The 23650-nt window shown below is 35.8% G+C and overlaps 1 protein-coding gene across 2 annotated transcripts in view; it reads right to left on the bottom strand.

Moving 5' to 3' along the window:
• The window catches only part of LOC131063154 (uncharacterized), a 91937-nt gene that overhangs the window by 26341 nt on the left and 41946 nt on the right, over nt 1-23650 (bottom strand). For both annotated transcript variants that reach the window (XM_057996927.2, XM_057996928.2), the window contains exons 6-7: nt 5381-11239; nt 5090-5227 (exon numbers count right to left, since the gene is read on the bottom strand). In XM_057996927.2, coding sequence (XP_057852910.2) covers nt 5090-5227; nt 5381-11239 — 5997 coding nt within the window. The remainder of the gene's footprint in view (nt 1-5089; nt 5228-5380; nt 11240-23650) is intronic.

The raw sequence follows: 23650 nt of genomic DNA, 5'->3' as shown, positions 1-23650 counted from the left end.
AAATGATAAACAGAAAATGCAAAAATTCAACTAAATGCGAATGAAAGTTTTTGTTTTTTTGGTTTTCCTCTTCTTTTTTTTTTCAAATTTTAACTTTTGAAAAATCTAAAAGACTAAATGCACCTAAATGAAGCAAAAAGCAAGTAATGCAAAGATAATCCTGTTTCACGTTAGGTTCACCAAAATGTAATCGAGGGAATTTGCCACCATCCTTGAGGACAAATTGTCCTTCCGATTACCTATGCGAACTAGCGCTGAGATGAGCCAGGGGATAAAATAACAAACCAAGGCAATTGCCCACGATCCGGGACTCACGGACAATTCTGTCAAGCCTCTGTCCCGAGGACAAGCGCACGGAGCTAGGACACCAGCGCGACGCACTGTCGTCCTGTATGGACGAAGTACAAAGCGTGTACAGAAAGTTCCGAATACATGGATAATATAATGAAACACAGAAAATGAATGAACTAAGCTAAAAGTTGTGAGATGCGAAATGACTGAAATAAAACAAAAGGAAGAGAGAAGGATGAAAACACTCACAATCAGTCCACGATTGAAGCCTCCCACTGAATGATGATTCTCTCACTTTCGTGAACCTACACACAAGCAAGAAGGGAAAATGTTGGGGTTGTGTTTTGGAGCCTGCCAAAGTTAGACCCCCGTTTTGGTGTTTCCACCTCCACGGACAAGCCAAGAAGCCACAGGAATAATATGATAAAGATAATTGAAAGGATGCAACAAAAGATTGATAAAAAGGTATTGGAAGTGAAAGAAAGAGATTAAGGAAAATCCCCTTTCACGAACAATTGTTGGAAATGCTGGTGTAGTGTGCTTGAGATGTTGCAACAATGGTGGTGTTGATGAAATGCTGTCCCAAGTGGTTTCCAAGAGCTTAACCTCCAAGAAGATTGCCAAACTTGCCAAAAGATCCCTTCAAAATGCCTCCAAAGTGAAAGATAAAGGCCCAGGAAGGAATTATGACATTGGTGGGTGCATGTAGAGGTGTTACGATTCCTTTCGGGTGCAGGCATAATGCTCAAACGGCCACCTATGAACTATCAGATTCGCAGGACGCTAGCACGCCACACGGACATCTCTGTGCCGCGCATGCGTCCCCGAAGGTGACAGGTTGGCAGAGTTGGCAACGCTTCGGCTAGAGCTGACAAGGATGGTTTGAGTGGACAAAAGGACATGATGGCTGATCCTAACCTCCGATGACATGGAGGAAAAGAGCCATTTGTCACATTAATTACAAGGTATAATATTGTTGATATTACATGTTCATGTATGTAAGCTCGCCAAATATTAACCATTGATTTCATATTTCACTTTCTTTCATTGATGAGAGAAAGCTTGCTCTCTCAAGGACTTCAAATGTCAGTGAGATTGGCAGCTATTGAGGGAGCTAATTTCATGCTAACAAAAGCTTGCGATCTACATGAAAATGATCCATGATCTAAGAATCCCTAGGCGATTGCTGCATTAACAGGCCTTGATGCACAACAATATAGTCCCTTTGGAGAAGTTGAAATATTGAATTAGATATGAAATTTGAACCAAGCATGCTCATTTTCATTTCTGTGTTTGTATTTTCCGAGTCAATATTGTTTCACCAATATGTGTGTTATTGTCCATACACATTTGCTTGTCAATTTTCAAAATAATGTGGGCCTTAATGTATTCATGTTTGACGATTTCCATAGTAGTGGCAATGTTACTAAAATTGACTCTTGTCAATTGTGCCAATTTAACATTTTCGTTATGATTAATCTTTTCTCCTGCTAGTTTTTGAATTCCTCGTTATGTTGCAAGTTGGATGTCTAGTCTTCCAACCTTTTCTCCCTATTATTGTACTATCCTCTCTTATTTTTCTGATCCTTGAGATTGTCATATGACATATACAAATTGATTTTCCATCTTAAATGCAGTTGCTGCTGTTGGTTTGAGAGATTGCATAGTGCTCAAAAAGGATGTTCAACAAGTTCCTGAAATTCTCCCATCTCTCCAGATTTTATTATTGAGCTTGTCCTTGTGAACATTTAGATAATTCAGCTTCTTGGTACTTCGTTGGTTATACTTGCTAACAACCTATTAAGAAAGTTTGGTTTAGAGGTAGTTAAGGAGTCTATGGTTGAAAGTAGTTGGTATAAGAAATCTTGTCAAGGGTTTCTTCTTGTAGAACTTGACTTTTGCTCTTAGGTTTTGAGTTGGAGTCCTTGTGTTGGAATATCATGGTTGTGCTTCCTAGATAGGTGGAGGATTTTTAATGCTAATTGAGCCACCTTTTTTTGTTAAAATCCCCTGGCTTGGCCACTTCTTTGTGACCACCTTTGTTTGACTTGCCTATTTTTTGGGAAAATTTTCTTGCAATGCCTACTAGGTTCTTCTTGCCTAAATTTAACAGAATTGATGATAATTTAGCTTTAAACCTCAAGGAATCAATTTGTACCCATCTTGAGAATAAGATTTTCACCATGTTAATTATCAAATAGGTGCTTTGTTTGTTGAACTGGATCAAATCTTTGTGATTATCTAATTGAATAAAATGATCCTCCTTAGACATTTTCAGCACCAGCCAACCAAGAGCATAATTGGTCCCTTTGTGAAAGTTGTGTACCTCCAGTGACTAACAATTTAATACCAAATGTGGAAGCAAATTGGCAGCCAAATTCCTTTCTGTTGAGGAAGTTGGAGGCACCATTGAAGTGAAAGAACAATTGAGCAGAAGCGTGTCATTTAAACTAATTTTGAAAAGAAGCAAATCTCTTAGCACTACTGCCCATTTTGACCCTGATTAGTTGGGAAGGAATGAAGTAACGTGCTTTCATATTGGAAGAAGACATGTAGGAAACTATTACAAAATAGAGGTAGCATGGATATATTCACGAACTAGAAGTGAAAATATTCAAGATTTGATGAACAATATTTGGGAACATGCCAGATTTTTTGTTCTGCCCATGATGAAGGTGAAGTGAGTGTTGCAATCTTGGGTATTATTAAGTTTTCTCACTCCCTTACAATTTGGGGTAGCAATTATAAACTCAATCATCAATTGGAGTAGCAACTACATTAGTGCATGGTCTGATCACGCTCATATCCGATGGTGCTATGTAGCCCTTACAATATTGAACTCTATGAGGCCAACCATATTCTACATCAAGACTTTAATGTTGCTGAATCTGTGATAGATAAAGAGGGATGTTGACCTCTGAGTTGGTGTGTTTGAATCAAGAAGCTTGGTTCAGTCTCAAAGTGTGGGCTGATTTGTATGATCTCAACATTGACTGCCAGAGTTCTTTTTGAACCCTTGTGAAGCTTCCTAAAGAATAATAGGAAGAGTTCTTTAAAATAACAAGGGTTGGTTTTAGTTGTCGAATAGGCCAGTTGTTCTTTACATTCCATTTGACAGTATAACTGACAGTTTGTTGCTACTGAAAATAAAGTTGATCCTGCAACGACTAAAGAAATCTACTAAAGACACAATCCATTTAAAGAATTTGTAAAGTTTTCTGGAGAAAAACTGTTTTTCTCTAGAAGCATTTACAAAATCATTTAATAAATCTATCTTCTTAGTAAGCAACTTCAGTTCTCATTATGGAATGAAAAGTTACATGATCTGACAGGCAGACTAAAAAATTTAGCCAGAGTTTTCAGAGTTTCACTCTAGGTATTTTGTTTGTAATATTTGTTTCAGTTTCTGCACTGACTTCACTGCAGAATCTTTCTCCCCACGCTCCAAATCGTGATATCCAGAAAATCCTCCAGATCCTCACTGAATAATTGATCAAAATCAATCAATGGATTAACTTTCAAGAACTTACTCTCATTGAGTGCCAGCATATACTTCACCCATTGAGAATGTGAAAATCAAGGAACAAAACAACCATTGTTTTGGTTTTTCATTGGGAGGATCGCACTGTCAACATGAACATGTGCACAGCCACTCAGGAGTGGAACAAATAATCAGGTCACTTATGTATTATAAATAAGAGGATACAAAATAAAAGTAAACATTAAAAGATTTATCTCTCCTCTCCATTGCAGGAACAGATAGTTCTCTTCAAGTTCATGCTCAAGAACTTCTTTACTGGGTTGCTGAGGATACTTTTACAGAGCATTTTATTTTCAATTCGTCTATGACTTTCTAAGTCCTGGTCACTGCAATCCTATATGCTTGTGAAACTCATTTTATATGATGATTTTATTATTTTTTCTTAGCCTGTAACTTAATCATAAGCTCTTAGTTTTTAATATTTTTTGCAGCTTCGTTGCAGATTAAACTGTAAAATTTTTGCTTCTAATACATAGCTATGGTTTTTTGTTGAGAAAATTTGCATCATTAGTATAAAATTGGTTAAATAAGGGCTCTATTCTTGGGTATTGATCCACAAGCCAATGCCAAAACCTCCACAAATTAAATGCAAGTTGCAACATCTTGTATGATGGGATAAGAATTTATCTCTTAATAACAATGCATTCTAGATTGAGCAACAATAGTATATCTTTATATAAAGTTCTTACACAAATTAGACTACCAGTGACCAGACAAGGATCATACTACTTTTCTTGACTATTTAAAGAACCTGATGGTTGCCAAGCATAACACAACCAACAACAACTATTAATAAGTACCTCCTAATAACTACCCACAAGCCAACAAGTAAATAATGCAGAGTCAGATATAAACAACTTAATGAAACCCTACCAAGCCATTTTACACTAGCTACAACAAGCTAATTGGAAAACCACAAGTTGCATTTAGTTCAAACAACAATGACTATGCCTATGACAACAAATGAAAACGTTGAACATTGAGTTTGGTAGGAGTGCAACACATTATAATGGAAACAATTTTAAAGATGAAAGGAAATTCATAATTAAAGAAAGCACGAAGCAGGGTGAAGGGGGAGACTTTACAAGAGTTGCATCTTAAGGGGATTGACTGTGTTCTATAAAATATAAAATGCAAGTAGCCATAGGCTTGCTACTGCAAATTAAGATGTTGTTAACAAGCAAAAAAGGACTACTACTGCCATTTGAGATGTTTTAAATAAGAAAAACCCAGAGGCAATGGACATAGGCAATCTACCTCAATTTGCAACTGGTCTGTATCAGAGTCTAATTTTGTCTGCATAAGTTGATGATTCGTTTCCTCCAATTTTTGAATTTCTGTGATTAGCGTTTCTTCTTTCTCCTCAAATTGCTTGATACAAGTTTCCAACTCACTCTGCTCATTACAAGACTTGTGCATGTGAGAAATATAACCAATGAAATAGCTTCCAACATGTGAATTTTCATATTACATAAATTAATCTCTATGCTCTGCAGTTGTTTCTTGTAATAAGGCAACAGTAGTATAAAATGGTCATAAATGACTTGCCTGTAACGCCCCAATTCTGTCAATAAGTTTGGTGGATTGGTCTGTATCCGCATCCTGTGGAGGAGATGTGCATCTCACTTCACAATCTGATGAACCAAGGAAAATCTCTTTGGACGTGGAGATATTATTTACCTTTGTTTGCATATCATTCCCCATTGAATTTGCTTTACTTTTAAATTTCCCATTCTCCTCTTCTAGATCATGTAGTTCCCACTGAAAGTGATCACTTAGATTTTGAATCTGTACAGATTTACTCTTATGCTCCACTTCTTTGGCATTCAGTTCAGCTTGTAAGCCAAGGATTCTTTCTTGAAGTTCAGCATTCCTTTGTGTGAGTTTATCAACCTCAACAAGTCTTTGCTTGGTAGCTGCCAACTGTTCCATTAACAAAACGTTCTCTGTTTTCAACCTTTCAAGCTTAGCTTCTGTGGAATTTAAAGACTGTTGCAATGTAGTTTTCTCATCTCTGACTTGTTCAACTATGTTTTGGAGAGCATCAGTCTCAGCCTTCAGACCCATTAATTGAGTAATCTGTCCCCTTAGACTATCATTTTCAATTTTAAGCTTTTGTTTTTCAATTTCAGTACCATTGTTTTCAGCATTCAGGCTCAATAATTGATCAACCTTTTCCCTTAGACTAGTATTTTCAGCTTTAAGCTTCTGTTTGTCATGTTCAACTGCAACAACCTTTAGTTCAATCCCCTGAACTTTTTCTTGAAGATCCGTCTCTCTAACTTTTGAATCCTCCAGCTGCCTATGCACATTTGCGAGGTTGAAATGTAGCCCTTCTCCCTTTTTCCTGGCAATTTCAACTTCAAGCTTCAACTCTTGAACTTCACTTCCACACTTATGCTTAACTTGCAAAAGCTCTGCTTCACTCTGTTCAACATTTGCCAGCTGTAACCGCAGAGAATCTTCAAGGTTCTTCTTTTCTTTACGAAGACCTGATGCTTCAATAAGAGCTTCAGTTAGGATCATCTCCTTCTCCTCCAATACTAAGTAAACCTGCCTAGAAAGGTTTTGAACTTCCTTTTGTAGATTCTCCACCACATTTTCATTCTCTGGATATAATTGGCCAACAATTTTATCCACTTTTATACATTTCTCTTCATACTCGCTTGTGTTAAGTTGATATGCTTCTGATTTTGGAGCCCAAATTCCCCTTTCCCCTTCCACATTTCTCTGCATGATGGACAAATCTGACTCTAAAGACTTGATTTGGTTCAATGAAATAGAAATATCTCCTGTCATCTTCTGCAAGCGCTGTTCTACGTTGCTTTGAGATTCAAACAAATTAAAGCATTTTGCTTTAAGTTTTGAATTTAATTCCATAGCTGCAGTGTGTTCTCTTTTAAGGTTCCCTAGTGTACATTGCAGTAGTTGCTGCTCCCTCTCACAAGAGTCTACCTCTTCTACAGTGGCAGACAGCTTACTTTGTGATTCATCAAGTGCCTGGAGCAGTTTAACATTTTCTTCTTTAAGATTAAGCTCAACTGTTTTCATCTCGGCCTGGAGATCAAAGCAAGTAGCCTTGGCGACCTCAAGGTCTAGTCTGAAGAAATCACGTTCTTCTTCTGAAATTTTCAATTGCATTTCTAAACTATGTACTTGCTTAAAAAGGTGAGAGATTTTCTCTTCTTTTTCTTTTAACTGGTTCTCAAATTCTTCTTTTATGTGTTCTAATTCCATGGCTCTCTTCTCAAGATTAGTCTTAGCCAGTAAGTTTGACTCTGCATCAGCTCTAAGCTGTTCAAGAAGTTTGCCAAGATTTTCCAGACGGTCACTTGCAGATTTGCTTTCTTTTTGTGCAGCATCCAACTTCTCTTCTAAACCAATATTTTCCATTTGCAATTTTGTGGCTTGAATATCTAAATTCTGATTGGAACATCTCAGAGATTGTAATTCTACTGTTAATGCTGATAACTGAGAGTTCAAGTCCTGGATACAAGACTTACTGAAACGTACTTCTTGTTGAAGGTTCTCGATCTCAGAATGTAGTTTCATCTTAACAATCTCAAGCTCCTTTATGTTTTCCTGTAGACATTTTTCAATCAAAGATTGGCTATCTAATTGTTTCTTTTGGTCCAAACTAGCTTCTTTAAGCTGATTTAATTGCAAATTATTCTCTAAATATTTATTTTCTATATTTTGAATCTTTGTTTGTAATTCCTGATTGAGCTGATCCAAACTGCTTGTTGCGTTTTCAGAATTCTGTCTCCTTTGGCATTCATTTGAGAGTTCAAGAGAGATTCTGGCCTTGTCTGCTTCAAGATCTATTATGGTTTTCAGAGAAGTTGCAAGTTCATCTTGTATTTTTGCAGTTTGATCTTCAATGGCCTTTACTTGATTCTGTTGTTTAGAAATGATTTCACCCATTTTATGCTTTTCATTATCAGATTCAATAATTGATTTGAGAACTTGGGCAAGTTCTTCTTCTGCTTCTCTTGCTCTTGCTTCAATAGCTTGAAGTCTATATTCATGTGCAGCAGTTAGATCATTTACTTTATCTATACCTTCCTGCTGAACTCTCTGAGCTACATATTCCAATTCACAAATTTTCTCCTTCAACATTTTTACATTATTTTCCAAAATGCCATTCTCACTTTGAAGCTTCTTTACTTGATTATGGAATTCGCTTAGGGATTTTTCCAGGCCTGCAAGTTGTGTGGTGTGTACATCTTCAGATGATTTTAGTTCTTGCTGTAATTGGTTGACTTGCACTTTTAACTCATCTATAATAATTGTATCCTTGGCAGAGCTGCTTTCAAAATATTTGATTTTTTCAAGGCTATCAGTCAGATCAGTTTCTGCTCTGATCACTCTTGCATCAGTTCTTTCAAGTTTAAATTCATACGCAGCTATCAACTCTTTTTCTCTTTCGACGTTTTCTAGCTCAGCTGTTTGAACCTCACTTTCTAGGTCATAAATCCTCTCCTTGAAGACATTTATCTCAGCTTGTAAATTATTGTTCTGATTCTGGAAGTCAATTGCTTGTTGCTGAAAGTGACTGAGTACTTTTTCTATACTAGCAATTTCTTGTTCTCTCTCAATTGCTTCTTGCTGCGCTTGCTGCGCTTTCTGTGATTCATTTTCTAATTCACAAATTTTCTCCCTCAGCATGGTTATTTTATTTTCAAATATGGTGTTCTCACTTTGAAGCTTCGTTACTTGATTCTGGAAGGAGACAAGTTCTGTATTATGTACATCTTCAGATGATTTTAATTCTTTCTGTAATTGGCTGACTTGCATTTTAAAATCGTCTATCATAATTGCATCTTTGACATTGTGGCTTTCGAAAGATCTGACTCTTTCAAGGCTATTGGCCAGATCATTTTCTGCCCTGATTGCTCTTGCCTCATTTCTTTGAAGTTTATGTTCATATCCAGCTGTTAGATCTTCTTCTCTTTTTAATTTTTCTTGTTCAGCTGTCTGAATTTCACTTTCCCGGTCACGAATTTTCTCCTTCAAGACACTTAGCTCATCTTGCAAACCATGGTTCTGATTCTGGAGGTCTATTACTTGATGCTGAAAATCACTAAGTAGCTTCTCTTTGCTAGCAATTTCTACCCTAGCTAAATCTGTACTCCGCTTCAACTTCTGCTCTAAGTTAGTCAGGTGATCATTTAGTGTTTTAGTGTGAATCATGTGCTTGGATTTGTCTTCTTCAAGAGTTTGAACTAGCTGTAGGGCATTGGCAACTTCTTTTCCTGCTTGGGCCGCTGTATCTTCAATACGACTTTCATAATTGACTGTTAACTGTATTTCTCTTTCAATTGTTTCTTGTTGGGTTGTTATAACTTCGCTTTGCAGACTACATACTCTATTCTTTAAGATGTCTAGCACACATTCCAACTCCAATTTCTGGCTTTCAAGCTCCAACACTAGACTATGATAGTTACTTTCCAGCTCCAGTTTCTGACCTTCCATTGCCAATACTTGACTTTGATATTCAGTCAGAGATTTTTCCATGTTAGCAAGTTCTATTCTGTGTAGATGTTCAGAGGCTTCTACCTTTTCATTTAAATGGGTGACTGGAGCTGGCAGCCCATCTACAAAGATTCTGCGATCAGTATCTTTTAACTTCAAAATCTGATCTTTTTGAATAGGTCGAGCAAGCTGTTGCACAATTTTTGTTGCTTGAGAGTCAATAAGGGAAGCTGCTAACATTTGCTCCATTTTAGCAGTTTTTTCATGAGCATTCTCTAGCTCACTTTCCAGTTCATGAATCCTCTCCTTAAAGGTATTCAGTATATTATCCAAATTAGGACCATCATTCTGAACTCTGATCACTTGACTTGGAGAGTTGTGGAGTGACATATCCATGCTTGTGAGTTCTGTACTGTATAAAGGTTTAGAACCTGGTAAACTAGACTCAGATGAAGGTGCGCTTAGTTTCTCTTCCAACTCAGCAATGTATGCATTTTTCGATTCCAGATTATTTTTTAATTCATTCAAGTTGTAAATAAGTTCAAGATTCTCATCTGTCAGTTCCTTACAATCCCTCTCAAGCTCATTCATATATTGTTTCAAAGTCTTCAAATTTTGATGCAGATCCTGCTGTGATTCATCTATGCATTCTGTGACTTCTCTCAAAGAATGATTACTGGGAAAACTAGGTAGTTTGTTCTTCAATGTCCTCATCTCTTCTTTTTGATATGACAGCTTTTGCATCCATTCGGCTGTCTCGCTGTTTTGGTCAATCATCTGTTCATCAATCTCAGGAACAGTAGGTGAAAATTGCTGATATGATAACAGTGAAGTTTGTCCATTCAAACTGGTATTTTCATTGAATTCCTCCTTTTTTATATGCTCCTGTGATTCTGGAACAGCATCTTTGACATTTGATTCTATTGCTTCAATGTTATATATCCCGTGCTCAACAACTGATCTCAATTGTTCAACCTCTTTCTTTAGATTATCTCTTTCAACCACAATGTCTGAGAATTTAATGCCCAGTTCTGCATAATGTCTCATATCTTTAGATTCTTGTTTTGAGGTATCTGCTTCATGATATCTTTCCCTTGCTTCCATAAGCTTTTCTATTTCTACATTCTGCTGCTCTACTGTCTCCTCTAGATCCTGTAGAGCAAAAACCAGCTCTGTATTTGCCTCTTGAATTTTACTCAGCTGTAAACTCAAATTAGCATTAGATTCCTTATGAAGTTTTATCTCATCTTCAAACTCTTTAACCATACGCTTTGCATCTTGCACTTCAAACTTTGCATTGTCTGCACCCTTCTCGCTTTCAATGTAGTCCTGTAATGCTGATTGCAACTGTTCAACCTCCTGTTTGAAACTGTCCCGCTCAGCTTGTGTCGCTAAAAACTGCATTTCTATTTCTTTGTGCTGTCGTTGCTGTTCAGCAAGCTGCTGCTTCAAAGTGTCAGTTTCTAGAATATATTTCTGTGCCTTTCTTTCCCACATCATAGATTCCTTCCGCAGCTCCTGAATGGTCACTTCAGCAGCTTCTAAAAATTCATTGGAAGAACCACTCCCAATGGCCAGGCCTCCCACAAGTGAACTCTTGTTACCATTTTGTAACCCATCTTGAATACTCTCATGTGAACCTAAAGTTGCTCTGTCAAATGATCGATTTTGAGGGTACTCAACTGTTCCACTATCCTTTCCACCAAATACGCGTCCTCTGTATTGTTCTATTCCATTTCCCGCCTTGTATTTTTCAATGCCATCTTGTGGACCTGCTGAATGTTGTCTTCTGTGGACAGAATGTCTAGTACTTGAGGGTGAAGCCTGATCTCCAGGTGCAAATCCTTTGGAATTTCTATTTGTGGCACTGTCTGCTGACAATTCTAATGAATTTAGGCCGTGGCGTAGAGTTCCAGCCAAATAATCAGCATCCTACAAATCAAATTCATTTTTAGGTTCAGATTAAAATACACATTCATTTCTGTTGTAACATGAATGAAGGATAAGGAAAAGCCTAACTTGCCTCAAACTTTCTCTTGCAAAAATTCTGATCATAATAACAGACTTGCATATCTTTTAATAGCTTTCACTAATTCAAAAGGAAGTGCTACACTAATTATTTAGATCTATTATCTATATAGTAGGTGAGAAGCAGAACTGTTGTAAGGTACCAGTTAAAAGAGAACAAGGAAAAGACTTGGTTAAAATCTGCTGAAATCAGACAAGGCTTATCAAAAACCACAGAACACAAGGAAGAGGCTGCAATGTGTACCATGCCTTGCACAGCTTAGGAGAGATTATTTATAAACAATGGTCTACCTATTAACTAAATTTGTAGAATCACTTCTGCAGTCTATGCAATTCCACATGCAGTTCTCAATGTTTGTAATTTCCTGTAGAGTTAAAATAGTTCAGTAACAGAGGCTCTGGCACATTTCATACGCTCTAGAATCATACAAGCAATCCATTACTGATGCCAAAATCTTTATTTTAATATTTTTTCTAAAACCTAGGTGCATATATATATATAACAAGAAACACATTTTAGATCCATTAATATAAATATATATAGTCTTCAGAGGTCACAATAAGCCACCAGTGGCTAAATATGAACATTTGATGAACAAAGACTGCTATATTACCAGAGATTTGAAAGGATTTGAAAACTGCAGCTAGACATTTGATCCACCCGTAACAAATACTATTAGAGAAAAGCTGAAAAACCAAAGAACCATATGTAGAGCTGTAATATCCCAGTAATTTTTTTTTGTTTTTTAGGCCAATAACAATTCATCCACAACAAATAACCCGTTAAGGTTAGAGGAATAATCCAAACAACTGAAAGGGAACTCTTCCACCTTTTGTTCACCGAGAGCCTAGACTCGGAGGGTGAGAGCATACGGTGTTCCGGGGATCGTTAGCAACAATAATCAAACTGAAAATTACAATGCATGGGCGGCAAGCCAGCCCCTTCTTCTTATCCAGCAGGATAGAAACCAAACTCTTGGCGGTAAACCGACCAAGGGAAAATTACAAGAAACTGAAATTCAATCACTCTATCGCGTATTTCAGCAAGACATTATATTAAGCTATCACTCTATCGCATATTTCAGCGGGAGGACCATTATATTGAACTTATCACTCGACCACTTATTCAGCGGGAGGACAGAGTACAAAAACTGAATTACAAAACTTAGAAGGCGGCAAGCCAGCCTCTTCCACTTATGCAGTGGGAGTTACAAATGAAAGCAGAAAGAAGGGATGATCTGTACTACTGAAACAACCTTACAATATAGAGATGAGATGAGAAGATTAATTGCAGATTTCTACAATAAGACTGTAATTTTCTGTTACATTGATTTGCAGGCTGAAAGTACAATTTCAGCAGCCTATGGAAACATCAAAACACTCATAACTCACTCATTTTTTACCCAAATCACATGAAATCAATCCCGATCTCCCAATATAACTCTAACAATAACATCCCAACCAAATTACAACTCAAACAAACCACTATTCATTTGGCATGCATCCCAAGGCAAATGCAAAAACCCACGCTATACCCTAGAAGTTTGATTTTGTCTAATAAAATCATTGCTCAATCAAAATAGCTAGAAACTCACACATTGTATCGCCATGGCATGGAAGGAAGAATGAGTCGGTAACCAGATGGATGGAGTCGCCTGGTTAAGAGATGTGAGCAAAATTCATTTTCAACAATCCCGCGACTAGCAACCAAAAACACTCAAATCCAACATCGAACACTCCATAATCTGCAACTCATTAACCAATCAGCAATGGGAACACAAGGGCACAACTAGGTACTATATTGCAAGTACGAAACTGAGATTCAACTAGGAAGCCAACTTCGAAGCTCAAATTTTCAGTAGCCAAACCGGTAGCATAACGATGCAACCGGCAGCATAACGATGCAATTTTCAAAGATATGGAAATGGGAGCCCAAGTCTCATATTTATAACTCCACACATCTCAAACCCAAATGCCATTTCCTTCAATTTCAACGCTTTCTCATTTGCATTTCGCTCCACTACATGTGGACCCCAAGAGTGGCGCCATTTCCCACAAGTCAACTTCTCACGCCTAAGGCAAGGACCCACGTGACACTTAGGCAAATATTGGAGATAAGCTATAAAAAATATAATATCTTTCTCAATATTTCGATATCTCATAATAAACATGAAATTCGCCAGAACTTAGGAAAAATAGGCATTAATCCCAAATTTTAATAAATCGGTCGTCAATAATCAGATTAATTAAATATTAAACCTTAGGATAAGGAATTAATATTCAATTATTTCGCACATGACTCTGGTACTGATTATTAACACTGCTAGGATGAAACTGAGTCGGGACGACCACCAAAACTGCTGCAGAATCAGAACCCTGTCTACTTCCAAAAATATAATTGTGCCACACTGCCACTGACTAAAAATAGTAAGTCAAGAACTAATGCTCAGAAAAGCACGATCATCGCGTCCAGAGGCAAAACATGGAGAACTCAGTAGTACAGTAACACCAGAATGACCATTCCATGACTTACTAAAAATAGTAAGTTCTCGTTTCATCAATGCTAGACCCTCATTCTTCATTCCACCTAGCCTACGGGTCTCAGGAATAGGCTAATGGACCACTGAGAGAGCGTCAATGAGAAGGGGACATTACAAGAGCAGTATATGTTCTTTTTTCTATTGTATTTCCCACATAGAGACCTACGTATTGCTGTCATTTGAGTATATTTGCAAATCTTTATGTCCTTTGACTCTAGAAACATTGTCATTGAATGAATTGTAGATTTTAGAGCCTACTGTGCAAACACCAAAACATCAATTAAAGCAACATGTATAGGAAACACATTTAGAGTATATGATGGAAAAATGTGTCATAGATATCGCTCAGAATTCATATGTTCAAAACAAGTTTTTACCTTCTCATTGACATTAATGAGGAAAAAGTTTATATATATATATATATATATATATAAGTAAAAAACTAGCAGCTTAACTGCAATCCTTAATATCTATTTCTAAGTTTTTTTGTTTAAATAGGGTTCGGTATGCTTAGGGTTTGCCGTTGGGATTTTGGATTCCTCTTGGGTATGTCTTGGACGTACATAGGAGGAATGGACAGTCATGGGAACAAATCTTGGGCCTACCTAGATGTAGAAAGGATGAGCACCTAGGGTTCGTGCCTTAAGACTTTGAATTGCTCTTGGGTACATCTTGGACATACTCAAGAGTCCATTGTCTTTGGGAAACACCTTGGACATATCTAGATGTACTCAAGATGCACCCACTGTCTTGAGTGCGAACCTTAGGTATACCCAAGAGACATATTTGGGACAATTCACAACCTTGAGGTGTATCCAAGAGGGACTAGACTTAGGATCAATACTCAATCTGATTTGCTATGGTTATGTTTCGAGTTCAAACACACTCAGGATGCACCCAATTGGATGTACTTAGGAGGAATCCATAGTCCCGAGGATGAACTTTCAGCATAACTACACATAGTTGAGACAAATCCACAATCCCAACTCCGAGTATGAACCTTGGCTGTATCCAAGAGACATTTTTGGGATAAATCCAGTCTTGGGTATGAACCTTGGGTGTACCCAAGAGACATCGTAGGATGAATCCACAGTCCTAGGTACAAACTCTTGGTGGACCTACGAGGGATAAGACTTGGGTCTTGTACCTGGTCTAGTAAAATATGGGCACATCCTAAAAAACAGGCTTAGACGTACTTGGGATGATTCCATAGTCTTGGGTTACAAACCTTGGGTATGAACAAGACATGCTATGAAGGAAAATTGGTCTAGAAGTAGTCACGAGGTATTTGAGTCAAGAATTACGTCAAAAATGTAAAACCAAGACATGCCCTAGAGAAACCAACCTTCCATTATAAAAAAATGGGTATATTATTTGTGACTAGGCATCACACTTAGTGTCTTAAAAGAAAAAGAGCAAAAAAAAATTTGAAGGAAAAATTAATGAGCATAAGTATGGTGAGTCACAAATATTAAAAACTTGCTGATACTTGAGTATCTCAAAAATTAACTTGTTAGCACATGTGTTGTCCTAGAATGGAGAGTACTTGTCTAAACGACGTATCTGGAGTACTCAAGGAATACCCAAAAGTATCATAACTATGCTCATATTCAATCTAAGGGTTGACAATTGATATCTATTGTGTGCCTTTAGGAACTCCATTACATGCAGTGTATGATTGGCAGCAGAGGCCAGTGTTTTTTTGAGTTTTTCAGGATGAGGGAATGGGTTTTGGGGGTGGCAACAATTTTCCTAAACTTTGGAGACAGTGGTTGATTCTATATATATATTACAAAGCTATCAGTTGTTTAACTCCGTTCCTGTCTTTTAAAAAGGCTAGCAGGTAACATATTCCTGTTTTATCATTTTATGAAGGCTCAGAGATATTCTCAGTGCACACAAAAAATTTGTAAAAAACAAGCTTTGACTGTCCGGTATTCTAGCTATTAAATTAGACCACTCTTCCAATTATGAATCTTGATCTCTTCTCAAAGGAAATTAAAAAGAACAATTGAAATAATTTTATTGGACATATATCATAAGAGCTTGGGGCTGTTGGATGCTGCGATTTGTTGTAATCATTATCTCAATAAAGGTCCTAACGTGCCCATTGTAGCCGTTGTTGTTGCTATTTCATTTTCTTGCAGTGCCACAGTTTTGTGTTGATTTAAAAACTCGCAGGGAAGGGTATAATTGCCATCGAACAAAAATTGAATTTTTGAGGTTGAAGTTTGTGACATGCCTTATAAGGGTGTATAAGGCTGGGTTCCATGGAGGGGGATTTCTAAAAATAGAACTGGAGCTGTTAGATTTTTAGGAAAATTTTAAAACTATGGGTTTCATGAATTTTGTAGTGTAGTTCAGCTTGAAAATTTAAATTCCAAATTTAAGAAAGCTGATGTATAATATCTTTGTATGTCTCATGAAAATAATTTCTCTCCTTTGTAGACCTAAAAAGTAAGGGCTTCTAAATTTTTTTAAAAAGATTCTAAATAATCCAGCAGCACAAATTTTTTTTAATTCATGAAACCACCTCTTCTTACTTAAGCACCCCTCATACGACCCCTGGCAAAGAGAAATCAAAAGCATGTGGCACACAGTGCACGCCCTATTAAGAGTTTTCATGCAAGACAAAAGAAGCTGCATTTCAGAAATATGCTAGCGTGTGCCATAAAGGCGCAGAAATGGATTTCTGAAAAGCAATTTCGTAGTAATATGTATTGTTACGCGTCTACTAAGGCTGGCCGGGGTTTTTGAGGTCAAAAATCCTGCGAAGCAGCTAAATAACATGCATCTATTTGTGGAAACAGCTAGGGAATGATACAAGTTTGCAAACACTAATAGAGGCCTTCACATCATTGTGAATGGCGATTTAAAGATGAAATTCCTTAAGAGTGGTCAGGTAAATTTCTAGCCGTAATTGTATTAACAGGAGCACCCCGTTTACTTAATAGTCACGATGTTTTAAAAAGCAGAACAAATATATAGAAAGGTGCGACTGTTTTAAAAATTCGCCAGATCTACAATGATTTTACATCAGACTCTTTTGTTTTACGCAGCAATAGTATTAGACTAAAGGTTTCTACATTTCAGCGGCCACCTCTATTTTCATCATTATGGCGTCTTGATATTTATCTCTACTGATTTCCAATGATCAGTTCAGAATCATCATCAAGAGTGTTTTGGATCGGTGGAGTTTTGTCATCATTTCAATCAAGGTTTCAAACATTTCAATGACACTTCGTGTCCTCAATTTGTGGACATTCAAACCAAGATTGTTTTATGATTATCCTATCAAATCACCCTATCAGCCACTGTTTTATTTATCACAAAGGATGCCTGATTTTAGTAGATCATTGTTAAGAAATTTTTTTAAGCAAAGGTTTTATGTCTAGCATTCAGATTAGGTTTCAAAGACATTTAGGAGTTTAGGTTGGGTCTCATGGAAGGGGCAATTTTTCAGGAATATTTTAAAGCTGGCTGTTTCATGAATTTTGTATTGCACTTCAACTTAAAAATTTAAGCTCCCAAATTTAAGGATGCCATTGTAATGCAATCATTTAAGCTTAAACTTCTAAATTTAACTAAATTGGTGGTAAATAAATTAAATTTTTCTTCTAAAAATTCATATGATTGACAAATGGCATAATATATTCCTAAGTTGGTGGGGTAATTTCTAGCCCCACTCCATTTTCACCAACTTAAATTGTTTAGGCCTATAATGTAGGGGCTCTATTTTTTAAGAAAAGATTCTAAATAATTCTGTAGCAAAAAATATATTTTTTCCATGAGAACACCTCTTCCTTAAAAATAGAGTTTAAGCCCCCTCCATGGGACCCTTGCCTTATACACAATTTTTTAGTTGTCATCTTCATCATCAACATTTTTAGCAGAGGTGCCTCATATAAAGATTTCTATTTCATTTATTCGGCAGCAACCTTCCTCAATTTTCATCAATTCCATTATGTTGAGGTTCAGTCCTCTTTTTTATCAAGTGTTGAGACTTATACCCAACAAATTAGCATTAGACAAAGTGGTATTTTATCAATCTTCCATGTTCCTAATGTTTGGGGAACTTCATCATCAAGTATGTCTTTGTCAATCATTTTTTGAGTTGCTAGCAATATTCCATGGAATTTCCTAACAAAAGGGGATAGGTTTCAAGGATTGGGGGACCACGGGCCTAAATTTGGGGATAATGAGGTGACGACAACGGAGCAGTTGTCGGGGGTGGTGCTAATATAAAAATAGAGATGAATTGAAATCTTTAAGGCAAAATCTGCAATATAACATCTTTGTGAGTGCCCCATTAAAGGTCAACTATTTTTCACAAAGTTAAAGGTTTTAATCAGTATGTAATGGCATGTGCCATATAGCAAGCGACCTGACAACATCCCTGACAAACGTGGTAGAAGTGGTGGTGTTGTGGGGGGACGTTTCCCCCAAGTCCCCAAGTCTCAAAAATTTTCTCTATAGGAGGCGCATTTTTTTTTTTTTTGGGGGGGGGGGGAGGAGGGGCACACATCTCTATGAAACATTGGTTGCTAGGGATTGATGATAAACCAACAAAATGAATTATTTTTCAAATTTAAAACATCTTTTGAGTTGCTAGGGATTGTTGCTAAACCAACAAAATGAATTATTATTTAGATTCAAAGCATCTTTGAGTTGCTAGGGATTGATACTAAACCAACAAAATGAATTAGTTTTTAGATTCAAAGCATCAACAAAATTGTTAGAGTTTCATAGAGGATCTACTATGATAACAACAAAGAACTATAAAAGTTCAATTATAATTGTTAGTAAGAGCCCCTCTCAAAAGTCTATTTTTAGTTAGAGCTATTTATAGTCGTCTTCTACTAGAAAATATATATTAGTAGATGTAGTTATTTAGGAGGTTAATTGAAGATTGTCTAATTGGATTTAGTGTTAACAAATATAATTTGTAATATTTGCGTGGCAAATTTTAGAGGGAGTTACTTGTAAATATATTATCACTTGGGTATTATATGTCATGGGATTAAGGTGTGTCTAGATATAAAAGAGGATGAGAAGGTAGAAGTTAATAGATAACATATATGGAGGTTGAAGCAAGGTGTAAGGGTGTTTCAATGCTAGTACAATTTGCATAATTAGTTATGTGTATGCTATCCAAGGTTGTGAGTGGTAATGGTAATGTTTCCACAAGTGGAAAGATAAAGATTGGTGTTCATGAGAGGTTAGCTTGGATAGTTGTAAGCATGAGACAAGGCATAATCTTTCACTTCCAAAATTTTCTATGCCTATACCATCTCATTTTAAATGTGGTACATTCTCTTTACTTCAAACAAGTGTTTCAAGATGCAACTTATGTTGGTCCTTCATTTACCCCTTGGAGAACATAAACTATGGACTACCCTCCTTAAAGAATATTCCAAGGTGAGATTTTTGGACATGAGGTAGACTTAGATTAAGACAAGTTGGTCAATTGTCATGGATAAGTGGATCAATTTTAGACATTGGCCTTGACTCTTACTTTCTTAGAGCCATTGATTGATTGGAGAAGTGCAAGGATACAATTTTCAATTTCATATTTTATAAAAATCTGTAGAGGAGGTTGGGGCCTCAAATGTTGTACGAATGGTAATTGATTGAGCTTGTATGTGCAAATTAGCTTATGTAATGGTGGGTGATGCTTACAAGAACTTTGGACCCCATGTGTTTATGTATTGAACAACACATTAAAAGAAATTGGGAAGACAAATCTAGTGAAGCAAGTGTTTGGGAGAAGCTAGAGATATTTAGATGTTTATTTTCTATCACCACACCTCACTCTCTTTATGAATTTCTTGAAGAAGGATTTTTTCAAACTTGTAGATACTAGATGTGTTGGTTATTCAATTTTGTTAGGGAAGATGGTTAAGGTGTAGGATCCTCAATAGAGTGGATGGCCTAATCCAAACACAAATGAAGGAAAAATTGTCAAACAAAATATCCTTGATGACAATTGGTGGTTTAGTGTGGTAAGAAATCATTGATTTTGTCTTCTTTTTATTAAAAAAAATTAATATTTAATTTTTATAAGTTTCTAACTTCTTATTTCAGTCACATTCTTTGAAAAAAAAAATTGTTTACAAATATGAACTTACTTTATCTATCTTATTGTAGATGTCCTTAGATGTGTTGATATACTTTCCTAGTTATGGAGAGCTTTATGAGACATTTGATAACATATTTGGGTAGATTAAATAAACAATTTGTGATAGGAATCCCGATTTGAAATCATATGAGCAACATATTAAGCCTATAATGATGTAGTGTTAGAACACTATAAACACCCCATTCCATATGGTAGCCTTTGTTTCAAATCCCAAACGGTATGCACAAAATGTTGAGAAGTTGTTTTCTTGTGAGGATTAAGAGGTGAGAGAAATGCAAATGAAGGCTTTTCAAAAGTTGTATTCAAGTGAGGAGTCAACTTTATTTTCACACGCAATGACTTGCTTTTACTAATATTTATAGCTTAATGTTCAACAAATTAAAGACAAAGATATATAGAGCTAAATTATCTCAAATTAACCCTATTGGATGGTGCACATGGCATGCAAAGTATACACCAGAGTTGAAGGTGCTTTCCATTTTCTTTCTTTCAAAGATGGTTAGTTCCTTTGTTGCAAAGAGGAATTGGCCAACATATAATTTCATCCACTATAAAGAGAAATAGACTTACCTCTAAATGGGCAAAGGAAGTTGGTGGCCATGTATGGTGCCTTTTGACTTTAGATCTTTAGAATATATATGATTAACAAACTCCAACTTTATGATGGGATGTTGATCTTGAAGATGCCAACTACATCAATGAGGAGACACATGAGGAATTGGTCAGGGTTCATTTGAATGAGGCAACCCCTTATAGTGATCGCGACTCAAAGTTTGATTTTGATGTAGTGATGGCAGGTATGGATTAGGGACAACATATTTATTATGTTTGTCATTTTGTAGTTGAAACTAGCAACCTTTAGGCATTTTGTTGTATTTAAATTTTTTATATAATATTAACATATTACATGCACATTGACAATGAATTATTAAAATAATTAGATTTTGTTAATTTGTTCAACTCTTATAATACATATGATGAATGCCTAATCAATGTTATCATATGGAATTTTGAAAATTTTCTTTTTTTTAAATTAGTTGCTTGCTTTGTTGTTTGTTGTCATCTATCCCTTGTTGTCCCCTAAAGTAGGCCATTTTTTTATACCACAAATGTGTCCCCTTTAACCTTGTCATCCCCTAAATAGTCCAAAATTATTTTGTACCCAAAATGTGTCCCATTATAATTGTCCTTGTCCCATAAACTTGTAGTAACGTAGATTACAATAGATGTTAAATTAATTGTGACTTTGAATGCAAATACTACGTTTAGCCCATAATGTGCTGACATATGCGTTGATGTGGTAAACCAAAATGCTTTTATTGTTAAATGTGGGCCTTACATTGTAGACTACAGTGAAGTGGGTCTTGCAGTTTTTCTCGTCATCTTGCTCTTTCGATTTACCAAGTCCTATGTATTGTTTAAACCAATCTTATCCTTATGCGTACTTACACTTCTTAATCTCTTTTTTAGTTTAACATTGTAAGTATGTCATCATCAAAGGGTTTATTTTTTTGGTTCACACGCATAAAAACTTTTACCTTGAATTGAAGTGTGTTAGTTTTTTGGCTTAGGTGGGTTCAAAAAAATCTTGTTAGACCACCCAAAAAAATACACATGCCTAAACTATAAGTAACAAGTACATATTGTTCAAATAAGGTTTCAAGTTTTATTTTTGTTTATAGGGTGTGTCCCCTTTAAAGTTGAAGGACAAATTTATCATACACAAATGCATTTTGTATTGTATTGAAAGGTGTGAAATAAAACACTAGCATGCCAAACTATTCAAAATTGTTTCCATGCTATCCTAAAATGTCTAAATGTATTGTAAAAATATAATTCAATCTTACTAAAATTGCTATAAGGAAATGATCATCAAAACCCCACAAAGACTACTAAGATTTTTTTTAAGGGAAAAAGTCGACCAAATTTTTAAAATGCATAAAATAACTTAAGATAGCTAAATTACATGTAATCTAAACAACAAGATATCATAATCCCCAACATAAAAATCCATCATTATATCAAAATTTCACTATTCATTATATTTTTTCCAAGTGAAACAATTTGAATCACATTGTTGGGGTTTCATAGCTCCAAACCAAAATATAAAAAATAAAGAAAATTAGTGACCTTTGGTATATTTCTAATAGCTAGAGTCTTGGGGTTGACTCAACCTCACTCTACTACTTCTCCAAGGATTTGATAAAGTCGCATATTTTTTAGTCCCTTCAAAAGTGCACAAAGAAGTTGAATTATAATTTAAAGCTTGTTTGAATTCTATGGAATTTTAAATCCCTCCAAAATAGTTATGCCTTTCCGAGAAAAATGGCAAATGTAAAAGCCCTTATTAAAAAAAAAGAAAATGTAGATGATTTCTATTATTTTATGTGAACTATATCTAAACGAGTTTGCACATAATGTCACAATTCACCATAGACGATCTATGCAATGTTGCACTGTCCTTGTACTTTGTCCTTGAGATGTGCTCAAGGTTTATGAGTGAACTCCTTGAATGTGTGTGGGGGTCGCATATGTGATGACATGGTGTATATTGATACTTTTGTTATAAGGGGACTTGGGATCATGTTTTGTCTTTTAATGGATACAAGAGAATTGCCTCGAGAAATATTAATTGGACCTTTTCATATGCTTTTGTATTGCACTCAACTAGGGTATTGCTCCCTTAGCTAGTGAAGGAAACTTGTCGAGTTATAGAGGGCCTTTGTCCTACAATGGGAAAATGGATGCATTGATAAATGGGTGTTTCCAACTAGATCTTGTGAAATGTTGATATTGGTCATAGAATTTGTGTTGCCACTATGAAAAACACATATCATTGATAAGGACAACAACTTACACTCCAAGAACAATAGTTTTCTCTTAAGCTAGTTTTGTGTATTCCAATTCACATTAATATTATTCTTTTCTTTTAAAGGAGCATTATTTTTCTCTAAAATGCATCAGTTAAGTTTACAAAATAATTTTTATATTTTTTTCATCTTAAGAGCACTTATTTATTTTTTAAATCCTAGTAGTTAACATTTTATTACAACAACCTACATGTAGTGAATTGAATTGCAATGTAGTGGTTTGCATTTTCAAGAGGTAGTTTGGACCAAGGATGAACTAACTGAATATCAATTATATTTGCACCTTTTTCTTTCTATTCCTAGGAGTTGATGAGTTTTGTGACTTATGACCTAGTAGCTTTGCCAAAATCTAGAAAACATAACAAGATCTTTTACCCAAAAATAAATCTTTTACCCAAAAATAAATAAATCTTTTACCCAAGCCCTAAAAATTTATCTATAAAGCTAAGAAGATGATACAAACCTTGTTTTTGAGGTTTTTTAAAGAAAATGGAAAACATAACAAAGAGAAAGGAATGGAGAGGGTTGATATACTCTCACAATGGCTCCAATCTTCAAAAGGTGCATTTTTGTCAACTTCGTTATAAGGGAAGTTGCAAAAACAATAATATTGTTGACTAGAATTGCACCTTTGCACCTTTTGCAACCTAGATTTTAAAGGGACTAGACACTAGAGGGGAGGGGCATTTGATTCCTAAATATGCACTCAATTGGAACCTGATGATGATTCAAGTGTCTGATGAATATGCTAATAAGAAAAGCTAGA

Source organism: Cryptomeria japonica, chromosome 11 (genome assembly GCF_030272615.1).
Source record: "Cryptomeria japonica chromosome 11, Sugi_1.0, whole genome shotgun sequence".
Classification (NCBI taxonomy): domain Eukaryota; kingdom Viridiplantae; phylum Streptophyta; class Pinopsida; order Cupressales; family Cupressaceae; genus Cryptomeria; species Cryptomeria japonica.
Note: the sequence above shows the minus strand (reverse complement) of the source record. Positions and strands in the feature narration are given on the sequence as shown.